Genomic DNA, 11853 nt, shown 5'->3' with positions numbered 1-11853 from the left:
TCACTCCCGCCAATCGTGAGGTGACGAGAGTCATCAACCTCTGCAGCGTATGTGATGCGTCGTCACATACCGAAGGTCATCACCGTCTGCTGGTATATAGATCGTCAGGAATTATAAAGGCCGACACCTTCTTCGCCGCATCCAGAAGAGGCACTTGACATTAGCCCGTCTGGAGATCCAGATTTGTGACACAGATGGAGTCACCCAGAGCATCAGTGACGCCATCGATATGAGGAAGTGGAGACTGCCAGTGTGAGGACCTAAATTCGGGGGCGATCAGTACATATGCTTGGGAGCAGGTACGCACGGTGTCGCCCACTCACTGTCACTCGGCTCGGTCTGACCATTATGATGAAGGCGGTGAACCTCCTCCAGAATGCGATGTTTGTGAGGGGAAACACGATAAGGTGACTGCCTGATGGGGACAGCAGTACTATCCCCCATCACAGGGCATCATTGCGGGACATCTGCAAAGATATCTTTAAACTCTTCTAAGAGCCGCGTCACACGAGACTGCTGTAACATCCTGTCGTAACTAAGGAGTCTTGCTTCAGTCAGCACCAGGCATACCAGAGCTCTTTCATTTTACTTCTTCATTCCATAACATCATTTAGTAATGTCTTGTCCCTCACTCTGTACCTCTACTAGCAATATTGCACCCCTGTTTGATGAACCTAAGGAGGGCAGAACTTAATCATGAAGTTACCATTGTAAAACTATGTACTGTTGTCTTCCTTCATAGATTCTTCAACAACAGTTGAATGAAACTGCATCAGGCTCATTCATCTGTATAGTGGTCAACATCTCACTGCTAATATAATTTCATTGCAATCACTGGCAGGCAGGAAGTGAGGTGACACTGAGACACGAGAGCTGCCACTTAGGATCTAATTCTCAACATCTCGACACTTGTCGTCGTGACGAGCGACTCGGGTCTCAGCGCTGCCTTGCCACCTGTGTGTCAAAATGAGCAACATACATCTGTTTCATTTGATGTTATGAACTGACAGTCCTCAATGATGGATTGCACTTCAGGACGTTCAGTGTAACTTGTCAGAAAATAGGTGACCTAAATTGGGGACTACCAAATTCTCAATAGGACTCTCTTGTCCTCATAGCATGACTCTAAGTACGAGATGGGTAAAGGTCACGTTAATCTTCCTCACATCAGTAATAGGAAAAGCACTCAATGGCTTCTGGGTGGCAAGGAATTCCGGGACGCTAAGGCTGCCAACAATATCATCCTCCAAAAGAAATGACACCCGCCCCCCCTCCTCCATTCCACAGGAGAGCAATCCTGCACCTCCACACTCACTGGCTAAGTGGGAAAAGAGCTCAGACATCAGATATAATCTGTGTGTAGAAGAAACACTTTTGGATGTATATGTGCGGAGAGGGGTAGCTGGTGCGATGTCTGGTCACTATCATGTGGAGGCAAGGGTGAAGATTCGTAAAGATTGTCGAAAAAGAAGAAACAATGTCGGGGAGAAGAGAGTGGTGAGAGTAAGTGAGCTTGGAAAAGAGACTTGTGTGAAAAAATACCAGGAGAGATTGAGTGTAGTACGAGACGGTAATGGATCCTCCAACTCCCTCTAACATAATAGTTTCACTGGAATAAGCCTCGTCCAAACAATGCACAAACCCTTTAACTGTGACAATGTTCAGCACCTCTCAGAATCTGATCAAGTACACCTGTACTGTTGCAGGAAGCAGATGAAAAAAAACAACACTAAGCCTCTGCCAGGAATGACAGCTGGTGGTCTCCACACTTCACAAGGGACACCTGCCTGAATCACATTGTCTACCTGGGTAAATAATATATCCTGTGGTTCCTGGTTATGTATTCTCGGACGACACTCAGCAATAACGTGCCATTTTTCCTAAACAGAAGCAGAGTACCGGCTTCCTAAACTCTATACAAACCTTACTGAATTCAGTAGAAGCACTGGTCCCTCATCCCAGGTCACAAACAGAGTCTCTTCTAGTTACATAATATCAGTGGAAGACCTTTGTGTATCATTGAATAACGACAAAAGTTGGTCTCATGTTTGACTATGAACTGAATACAGATTCTCGGTGGGAATTTCTGCCCTATCAAGAAAAAGCACTTCCTTCCTACAACTGTAGACACGAAAATCAGAACTTACACCCAGTTAACTCCTGCTCAAGAGAAGTTAGTTCATTTGATTTCCAAAGTATTAACATGAGTGGAAGATAACAATTTGTTTCTCAGAATGATGATCAAATGAACATGTTCGGTGTAGATCTGGCCGAGTGTTGTCATAAGATTTCTCAATTTTGCTCTATAATATTCTGCAGTTAGAATTGTACGACTTCAGCAGAGCCTCCGTAGGTGATGCATTGATTAACTGCTGTATGGGAGGACGAGCTGGTTGTGATGACTGACACGTGTGCGTGAGGAGGACGAGCTGGTTGTGATGACTGACACGTGTGCGTGAGGAGGACGAGCTGGTTGTGATGACTGACACGTCAGCATCCATCAGGAGCAAGGCCATTGGGGTCGCTGTTGATGGTGGAGGGTGGAAGGATCTGACTGAAGGACATTGGGGACGGACGGGTGTGCACGGAGGGGGGGACTTGACTTTGGGGGTAGGACATGAGGTCATCACTGCTTTAAAGGGAGTCATGCATATGTAGTGCCACTGCTACTACTACTATGAGCAACACCGTACATACGCAGACCGTGATCGAAGCCATCAAGGGTAGGAGTTGCATCTAGTATTAGAGTTGAGGACACTGAAAGTAAGGAAGGCTACTCCAAAAGCCACAGTCACTCACTTGTTCTCCATGTGAGATATCCTCACACTCTGTATATCGCGAACCTCACCTTCTAAACTGAAAATGAACGTTATATCCCTCCCTTGCTACAAACATGAACACAATATATTGTGAGGTTTATGACAGTAAGAATACTCATATGTTAGGAAATGTGGTGGGAAAAACAGTACAGCGTAGGTACCTTAATTATGGTACACTTCCTCTCTGTTGTCGGGAGTTCCAGGTGTTGACATCATCCATGGCGTTATAGTTGTCTCGCACTGACCAAGGAGGTGCTCAGGGCTGGGGAAATGCGTACAACTCTAGATTTGCCTTCCGAACACAGCAGACAAATCTCATTAGTCAGTAAGAACAGGGCAACTTATCTCTACATTTTAATATCAAATAATGCCTCGGACACGAAGTACATGTTCTCAAGGCCAGATGGGAGAAAGCTGGGGTTGGCCGAAGCCGCAGGACCATCGCCCCAAGGCACCGGGAAACCCCACGCCCTCTGCACTACTATCCTAACACAATGGTCCTGGGATTCCTTGACAGAAGTTATGTTATCCTTTGCTTGACAGACACTGGTCTTTGCCAATGCAAAGGAGTCCATTAGTTACACATACACACACACACACACACACATATATGTATATATATATATATATATATATATATATATATATATATATATATATATATATATATATATAAATATATATGTAAATTTATTTTCCAAAAGAAGGAACAGAGAAGGGGGCCAGGTGAGGATATTCCCTCAAAGGCCCAGTCCTCTGTTCTTAACGCTACCTCGCTAACGCGGGAAATAGCGAATAGTTTGAAAGAAAAAGAAATATATATATACATATATATATATATATATATATATATATATATATATATATATATATATATATATATATATGGAGGATGGATGTGCTGGAAATGAGATGTTTGAGGACAATGTGTGGTGTGAGGTGGTTTGATCGAGTGAGTAACGTAAGGGTAAGAGAGATGTGTGGAAATAAAAAGAGCGTGGTTGAGAGAGCAGAAGAGGGTGTTTTGAAGTGGTTTGGGCACATGGAGAGAATGAGTGAGGAAAGATTGACCAAGAGGATATATGTGTCGGAGGTGGAGGGAACGAGGAGAAGAGGGAGACCAAACTGGAGGTGGAAAGATGGAGTGAAAAAGATTTTGTGTGATCGGGGCCTGAACATGCAGGAGGGTGAAAGGAGGGCAAGGAATAGAGTGAATTGGAGCGATGTGGTATACCGGGGTTGACGTGCTGTCAGTGGATTGAATCAGGGCATGTGAAGCGTCTGGGGTAAACCATGGAAAGCTGTGTAGGTATGTATATTTGCGTGTGTGGACGTATGTATATACATGTGTATGGGGGGTGGGTTGGGCCATTTCTTTCGTCTGTTTCCTTGCGCTACCTCGCAAACGCGGGAGACAGCGACAAAGTATAATAAATATAAATATATATATATATATATATATATATATGTATATATATATATATATATATATATATATATATATATATATATATATATATATATATATATATATATATATATATATATCTTATTTATTTATCATACTTTGTCGCTGTCATCACAGTAACAACCGTAGACCAGCAGACACTCACTGGTCATTTACTCTCTTGTGGGTGGAGTACTGTACACTCGAAGAACATCACAGATGAGGCTTAAGCACTTCCAGCATCCTTACATGCCTTACAAAGCCTAATCACAAAGAAGGTGGTTATCTATCGGTGTTGATATTACGTGAATCAGCAAACAATGTTTCGTTTGAGTCATGTCGTTTGGACTTTAGCGAGCGGTTATTTACACCGTGACACTCTCGGAAAACTCGGAAAACAATGGCTTATGATAGAGTGGCCTGGAAGGCATTGTAGATGGGGGAGGAGGCGAAAGTTCTGGAAGCGTTGAAAAATGTGTGGAAGTCGAGAGCGTTACCTTGGAAAGAAAAAATTGGTATGTTTGAGGGAATAGTGGTTCCAACAATGATATATGGTTGCGAGGCGTGGGCTATAGTATAGATAGAGTTGTGCGGAGGTGGGTGGATGTGCTGAAAATGATATGTTTGAGGACAATATGTGTTGTGAGGCGGTTTGATCAAGTAAGTAATGAAAGGGTAAGAGAGATGTGTGGTAATAAAAAGAGTGTGGTTGAGAGAGAGGAAGAGGGTATTTTGAAATGGTCTGGTCACATGGACAGAATGAGTGAGGAAAGATTGACCAAGAGGATATATGTGTCAGAGGTGTCGAGGGAACGAGGAGAAGTGGGAGACCAAATTGGAGGTGGAAAGATGGAGTGAAAAAGATTTTGAGTGATCGGGGCCTGAACATGCAGGAGGGTGAAAGGTGTACAAGGAATAGAGTGAATTGGAACGATGTGGTATACCGGGGTCGACGTGCTGTCAACGGATTGAACCAGGGCATATGAAGCGTCAGGGGTAAACCACGGAAAGTTTTGTGTGGCCTGGATGTGGAAAGGGAGCTGTGGTTTCGGGCATTATTGCATGACAGCTAGAGACTGAGTGTGAACGAATGGGGCCTTTGTTGTCTTTTCCTAGCGCTACCTCGCGCACATGAGGGGGGGAGGGGGGCTGGTATTTCATTATGTGGCGGGGTGGCGACGGGAATGAATAAGGGCAGACAGTATGAATTATGTACATGTGTGTATATATATATATATATATATATATATATATATATATATATATATATATATATATATATATATATATATATATATATATATATATATATATATATATATTATCCCTGGGGTTAGGGGAGAAAGAATACTTCCCACGTATTCCCTGCGTGTCGTAGAAGGCGACTAAAAGGGGAGGGAGCGGGTGGCAGGAAATCCTCCCCTCTCGTTTTTTTTTTTTTTTTTTTTTTAATTTTCCAAAAGAAGGAACAGAGAAGGGGGCCAGGTGAGGATATTCCCTCTAAGGCCCAGTCCTCTGTTCTTAACGCTACCTCACTAATGCGGGAAATGGCGAATAGTATGAAAGAAAAGAAAAGATATATATATATATATATATATATATATATATATATATATATATATATATATATATATATATATATATATATATATATATATATATGTAACAATCGCATGTTTACCAAATGGCGTCCTCGCTACGTCTCTTCGTTGTATATCAAGTGACTGTTATATTTCTCTCTTGTGTCTCCCTTGATGATGTGATTATTACACGAAAGTGCAATTGGGAGCTTATCGTGTTTCATTTTCCCTGTGGACTCTTAGGAATATACTTGATCACGGGCAAAATGTGAACCTTTCGTAGAAGGCGATTAAAAGGGGAAGGAGCGGGAGGCTTGAAATCCTCCCCTCTCGTTTTTTAATTTTCTAAAAGAGGAACACAGAAGGGAGCCAAGCGAGGATATTCCCTTAAAGGCTCAGTCCTCTGTTCTTAACGCTACATCGCAAATGCGGGAAATGACGAATAGTATGAATATATATATATTTTTTTTTTTTTTTGCTTTGTCGCTGTCTCCCGCGTTTGCGAGGTAGCGCAAGGAAACAGACGAAAGAAATGGCCCAACCCACCCCCATACACATGTATATACATACGTCCACACACGCAAATATACATACCTACACAGCTTTCCATGGTTTACCCAAGACGCTTCACATGCCTTGATTCAATCCACTGACAGCACGTCAACCCCGGTATACCACATCGCTCCAATTCACTCTATTCCTTGCCCTCCTTTCACCCTCCTGCATGTTCAGGCCCCGATCACACAAAATCTTTTTCACTCCATCTTTCCACCTCCAATTTGGTCTCCCTCTTCTCCTCGTTCCCTCCACCTCCGACACATATATCCTCTTGGTCAATCTTTCCTCACTCATTCTCTCCATGTGACCAAACCATTTCAAAACACCCTCTTCTGCTCTCTCAACCACGCTCTTTTTATTTCCACACATCTCTCTTACCCTTACGTTACTTACTCGATCAAACCACCTCACACCACACATTGTCCTCAAACATCTCATTTCCAGCACATCCACCCTCCTGCGCACAACTCCATCCATAGCCCACGCCTCGCAACCATACAACATTGTTGGAACCACTATTCCTTCAAACATGCCCATTTTAGCTTTCCGAGATAATGTTCTCGACTTCCACACATTCTTCAAGGCTCCCAGGATTTTCGCCCCCTCCCCCACCCTATGATCCACTTCCGCTTCCATGGTTCCATCCGCTGCCAGATCCACTCCCAGATATCTAAAACACTTTACTTCCTATATATATATATATATATATATATATATATATATATATATATATATATATATATATATATATATATATATATATATATATATATATATATATATATATATATACCACTTCGTTACAATTCACTCTATTCCGTGCGCGCCTTTCACCCTCCAGCATGGTCAGGCCACCGATCGCTTAAAATCTTTTCCACTCCATCATTCCACCTCCAATTTGGCCTCCATCTTATGTTCTACCCTCGATCTCTGACACAAATATCTTCTTTGTTAACCTTTCCTCACTCATTCTCTCCGTATGACCAAACCTTTTCAACACATCCTCTTCTGCTCTCTCAACCACACTCTCTTTATTACAACGCATCTCTCTTATCCTTTCATTACATACTCCATCAAACCACCTTACACCACATATTGTCCTCAAACATTTCATTTCCAACACATCCACCCTCCTCCGCATAACTTTATCTATAGTCCATACCTCCCAACCATATAGTACTGTTTGAACTACTATTCATTCAAACATGTCTATTTTTACTCTCCAAGAAAACTCTATCTCTTCCCACACATTTTTCATCGCTTTCAGAACTTCGCCCCCTTCCCCACCCTATGATTCACTTCCGCTTCCATAGTTCCATTCGCTGCTAAGTCCGTTCCCAGATATCTAAGACACTTCACTTCCTCCAATTTTTACCCATTTAAACTTACATCCAAACTGACTTGTCCCTCAACCCTGCTGAACCTAATAACCTTGCTCTTATTCACATTTACCCTCAATTTTCTCCTTTCACACAAATTTCCAAACTGTCACCAACTCTGCAGTTTCTCAATCGAATCAGCCATCATCGCTGTATCATCAGCGAACAACAACTGACTCACTTCTCAGGCCCTTTCATCCCCAACAGACTGCATACTCGTCCCTCTCTCCAAGACCCTTGCATTTATCTCCCTCACCCAACCATCCATAGACAAATTAAACATGCATGGAGACATCACAACCCTGCTGCAGACCGACCGTCACTGGGAACGAATCACTCTCCTCTCTTCTTACTCGTACACATGCCTTACATCTTTGATAAAAGCTTCTCACTGGTTCTAGCAGCTTACCTCCCTCTCCTTTTCTTCTTAAGACCTTCCGCAAAGCATCTCTATATGCATCTCTATCAACTCTTCTCCAGATCCATTAATGCCACATGCAAATCCAAGTAAGTAAATCCAAGTAAGTAAGTATTTCTCACGCACATTCTTCAAAGCAAACAACTGATCCAGACATACTCTACTAATTCTGAAACCACACCGCTCCTTCACAATATGATGCTCTGTACGTGCCTTTACCCTCTCAATCAATGCCCCTCCATATAATTTTCCAAGTATACTCTGCAAACTTACGCTTCTAGTTTGAAGACTCAACTTTATCTCCTTTGCCTTTGTACAGTGGCACTATGCATGCATTCCTTCATTCCTCAGGCACTTCATCATCCTTGCCAACCGATCAACAACACAGTCACCCACTTCCTTAATAAATCAACTGCAATACCATCCACTCCCGTCGCCTTGCCAGATTTTATCTACCGCAGGTATTTTGCCACCTCTCTTCATCAAAGCACTGTCCCTCACTCCCTCACTTCGCATACCACCCCACCTAAACACCCTACATCTGTCACTCTATCATCAAACACATTTAGCAACCATTCAGAATACTCACTCCATCTCCTTCTCACTATCTGTTATCGTTTCCCCTTTTGCGCCCTTCACCGAGGTTCCCATTTGCTCTCTTGTCTTCCGCACATTATTTACCTCCTTCCAAAGTATTTTGTTATTCTCCCTAAGGTTTTAGGATACTCTCTCACCTCAACTCTCATTTGCCTACGTTTCCAATCCTTGCACCTTCCTCTTGACCTCCTGCCGCTTTCTCTTATATATCTCCCAATCATTTGCACTCCTTCCTTGTAAGTACCACCCAAACACATCTCCTTTCTCTTTCACTAGCAATTTTACTTCTTCATCTCACCACTCACTACCCATTCTAATCTGCTCACCTCCCATTTTTCGCATGCCGCATGCATCTCTTGCACATGCCATCACTACTTTCCTAAATACCTCCCACTTCTCATCCACTCCCCTCACTTCATTTGCCTCACTTTTTGTCATTTTACACACAATCCCTCCTGATATTTTCTTCCCACAAGTCTCTTTTCTAAGCTCACTTACTCTCACCACTCTCTTCTCTCCAACATTGTCACCTCTGTTTCGAAAACCTCTACAATCTTCACCTCCTTCACAAGATGGTAATCAGACATCATACCTGCTGCCCGTATCAGCCCATTTACATCTTAAAGTCTCTTTTACACGCCTATCAATTAATACGTCATCTAATAATGCCTGCTGACTACCCTACTCTCATACGTACGCTTGTGTATATATCTATTTAGACCAAGTCTTCTCAATCAAGTCTTTTTTTCAGCACAACTCCACAGCCTCTTCACCATCTCCATTCATAACACTGAATACCCCATGCACACCAATTATACCCTCAACTGACACATTACTCACCTTCGTATTTAAATCACCCATCAGTAATGCCCGGTTTTGTGCACCAAAACTGCTGACACACTCAACTGCTCCCAGAACACTTGCCTCTCAGGATCTTCCTTCTCATGGCCAGGTGCATAAACACCAATAATCATCCATCTCTCGCCATCTACTTTCAGTTTTACCCACGTTTATCTACAATCTACTCTCTTACACTATCACACTCCCACAATTCCTGCTTCAGGAGTAGTGCAACTCCTTCCTTTGCTCTTGTCTTCTCACCAACCCCTTACTTTAGTGCTAAGACATTTCCAAAATATTCTTCTCCTTTACCCTTGCGCTTCGTTTTGCTCAGAGCCAGAATATCCAAGTTTCTTTCCTCAAACATTCTACATATATCTCCTCTCTTCTCATATTGGTTACATCCACAAGCATTCTGACACCCCAATCTGAGCCATCGGGAGGATGAGCACTTCCCGCTTGATTCCTTCTGTTTCCTCTTTTTAGAAATAAAAGAAGGGAAGGGTTTCCAGACTACTGCTCCTGATTCCTTTAGTCAGCTTCTACGACACTCGGGGAATACGGAGGTAGAATTCTTTCTCCCATATATATGTATACATATACGGATGTTGCATGTACTGCACTAGCAGTCCAATTCCCTCTACAAAATGAAGGAACCTTCAGTTGCAGAGGAATATGGATGTGGCAAAACACTATGACGTCATGAATGACAACATGATCTCTGGAAGCTCCGCCCAGCAACTGGTATTCCCTTCCGACGGCTTACGGTGCGTCAGGTATATAAACTCTGCCCAGCTGCACCTGCCTCACAGTACACTCCAGACCCTCCCAAGATGGTAAGCTGGGCTACATCAGATCTTAATAACCCAGATTTCTTCAAACAATTGTTCTTACTGTGTTTTGTAACAAAGTTCACTGGTGTTCCAAACAAAACATCCGATAATGAAGAACCTTTATATATATCCGGCGCAACTATAAGTATCTATGTAATTCAACAAACGATCTTCAGTCACGGTTCTCATGTATTTCAGGCAGCAAGTGGTAACTGTGTGGTGGTGGCGCTACTGGTGGCCTTCCTGGCCGCCGCCACACTCGCCGACAGCCCCAGGCGTGGCTCTCACAGGGGCAGACCTGGTGGTCGTCGTGGGCTAGCATTGGGCGCCCTTGGTAGTATCGGTGCTGGACTGGGTATCAACCTTGGCTTGGGTCTGGGTCATGGCAATGGTCATGGTGGTGGTTTGGGTCATGACCATGACTATGATTATGGAACAGGCTCGAGCAGTGGCAGCTGCCGCTACTGGTGCAGGACTCCCACACGTCAATATTACTGCTGTGAGGGCGGTGATGAACCCTCGTCCCATCCTACAGTCAAGCCCGGCCGGTGCCCGCCCGTCCGTCCCCAGTGTCCCCGAGTCGGTGTTTCCTTCCGTCCCCCTACAACCTGCAGCCACGACTCCAAGTGTCCCGGCTCTGAGAAGTGCTGTTACGACACCTGTCTCGGGCACCACACCTGCAAGCCACCCACAGGCTACTATTAGCTGGCCATATTTCTCTCACAGCCTCCACCAACGACTCCAAGTGCTCCGGCGCTGATGACAGGTGTTCTTGTAGCGACCATTTTCACAAATACATCAAGTCATGAAGTTAACTAATTCATCCGGTGTCATGAATCATATGATTACATTTTAGGAAACCATAAAAGTATCTAATGTAAATTGTGTATAGAATATAGAATAAATGAATTATAAAGAATGCTCTATGCTTTATACCCTGCCTGAGGCACAAAGTGCACATGAGAACCTTACGTCAGCAACACATGGACACATGTGGCAAGATTTATGAAGTTGCTGATGGTGAGGGTGGACACGTGCCTCTTGTTGCCACGTCTTCGTACTACATGTTACCCCCAGTACGGCACCAGGACTCACCAGTTGCCTGCTGTCACGACGGACTCCTGACTGTATGACTGACGACCCTGAAGGAAAAGGTCCACTGTCTTCTGGAAAAGCTGTAGATACCAGAGATTTCTACTTAATTACAGTGTATGATGTGTCTGTAACACACGATAGGCTACTCACTGGGGACAGTCTTCTAGATTACAAAGTTCTGCTTTGTGTGAACCTTGCCTGCTGTCTGTCTTTTGTGTTCGGTCGCCTGATTCTTTTTGTACGAGCCATACTCACGGACTGCTATACAGGGACTTATTTATAGTGGT

At 43.5% G+C, this 11853-nt stretch overlaps 1 protein-coding gene across 1 annotated transcript; it reads left to right on the top strand.

Moving 5' to 3' along the window:
* The first annotated feature begins 10355 nt into the window (after nt 1-10355).
* Nucleotides 10356-11390, top strand: LOC139767359 (uncharacterized). The gene is made up of 2 exons (XM_071696684.1): nt 10356-10474; nt 10670-11390. The coding sequence occupies exons 1-2, from the start codon at nt 10472-10474 to the stop codon at nt 11174-11176; spliced, it is 510 nt and encodes a 169-aa protein (XP_071552785.1). The 5' UTR covers nt 10356-10471; the 3' UTR covers nt 11177-11390.
* Nucleotides 11391-11853: the final 463 nt, after the last annotated feature.

The sequence above is a fragment of the Panulirus ornatus genome, chromosome 59, assembly GCF_036320965.1.
Source record: "Panulirus ornatus isolate Po-2019 chromosome 59, ASM3632096v1, whole genome shotgun sequence".
Classification (NCBI taxonomy): Eukaryota; Metazoa; Arthropoda; class Malacostraca; order Decapoda; family Palinuridae; genus Panulirus; species Panulirus ornatus.
Note: the sequence above shows the minus strand (reverse complement) of the source record. Positions and strands in the feature narration are given on the sequence as shown.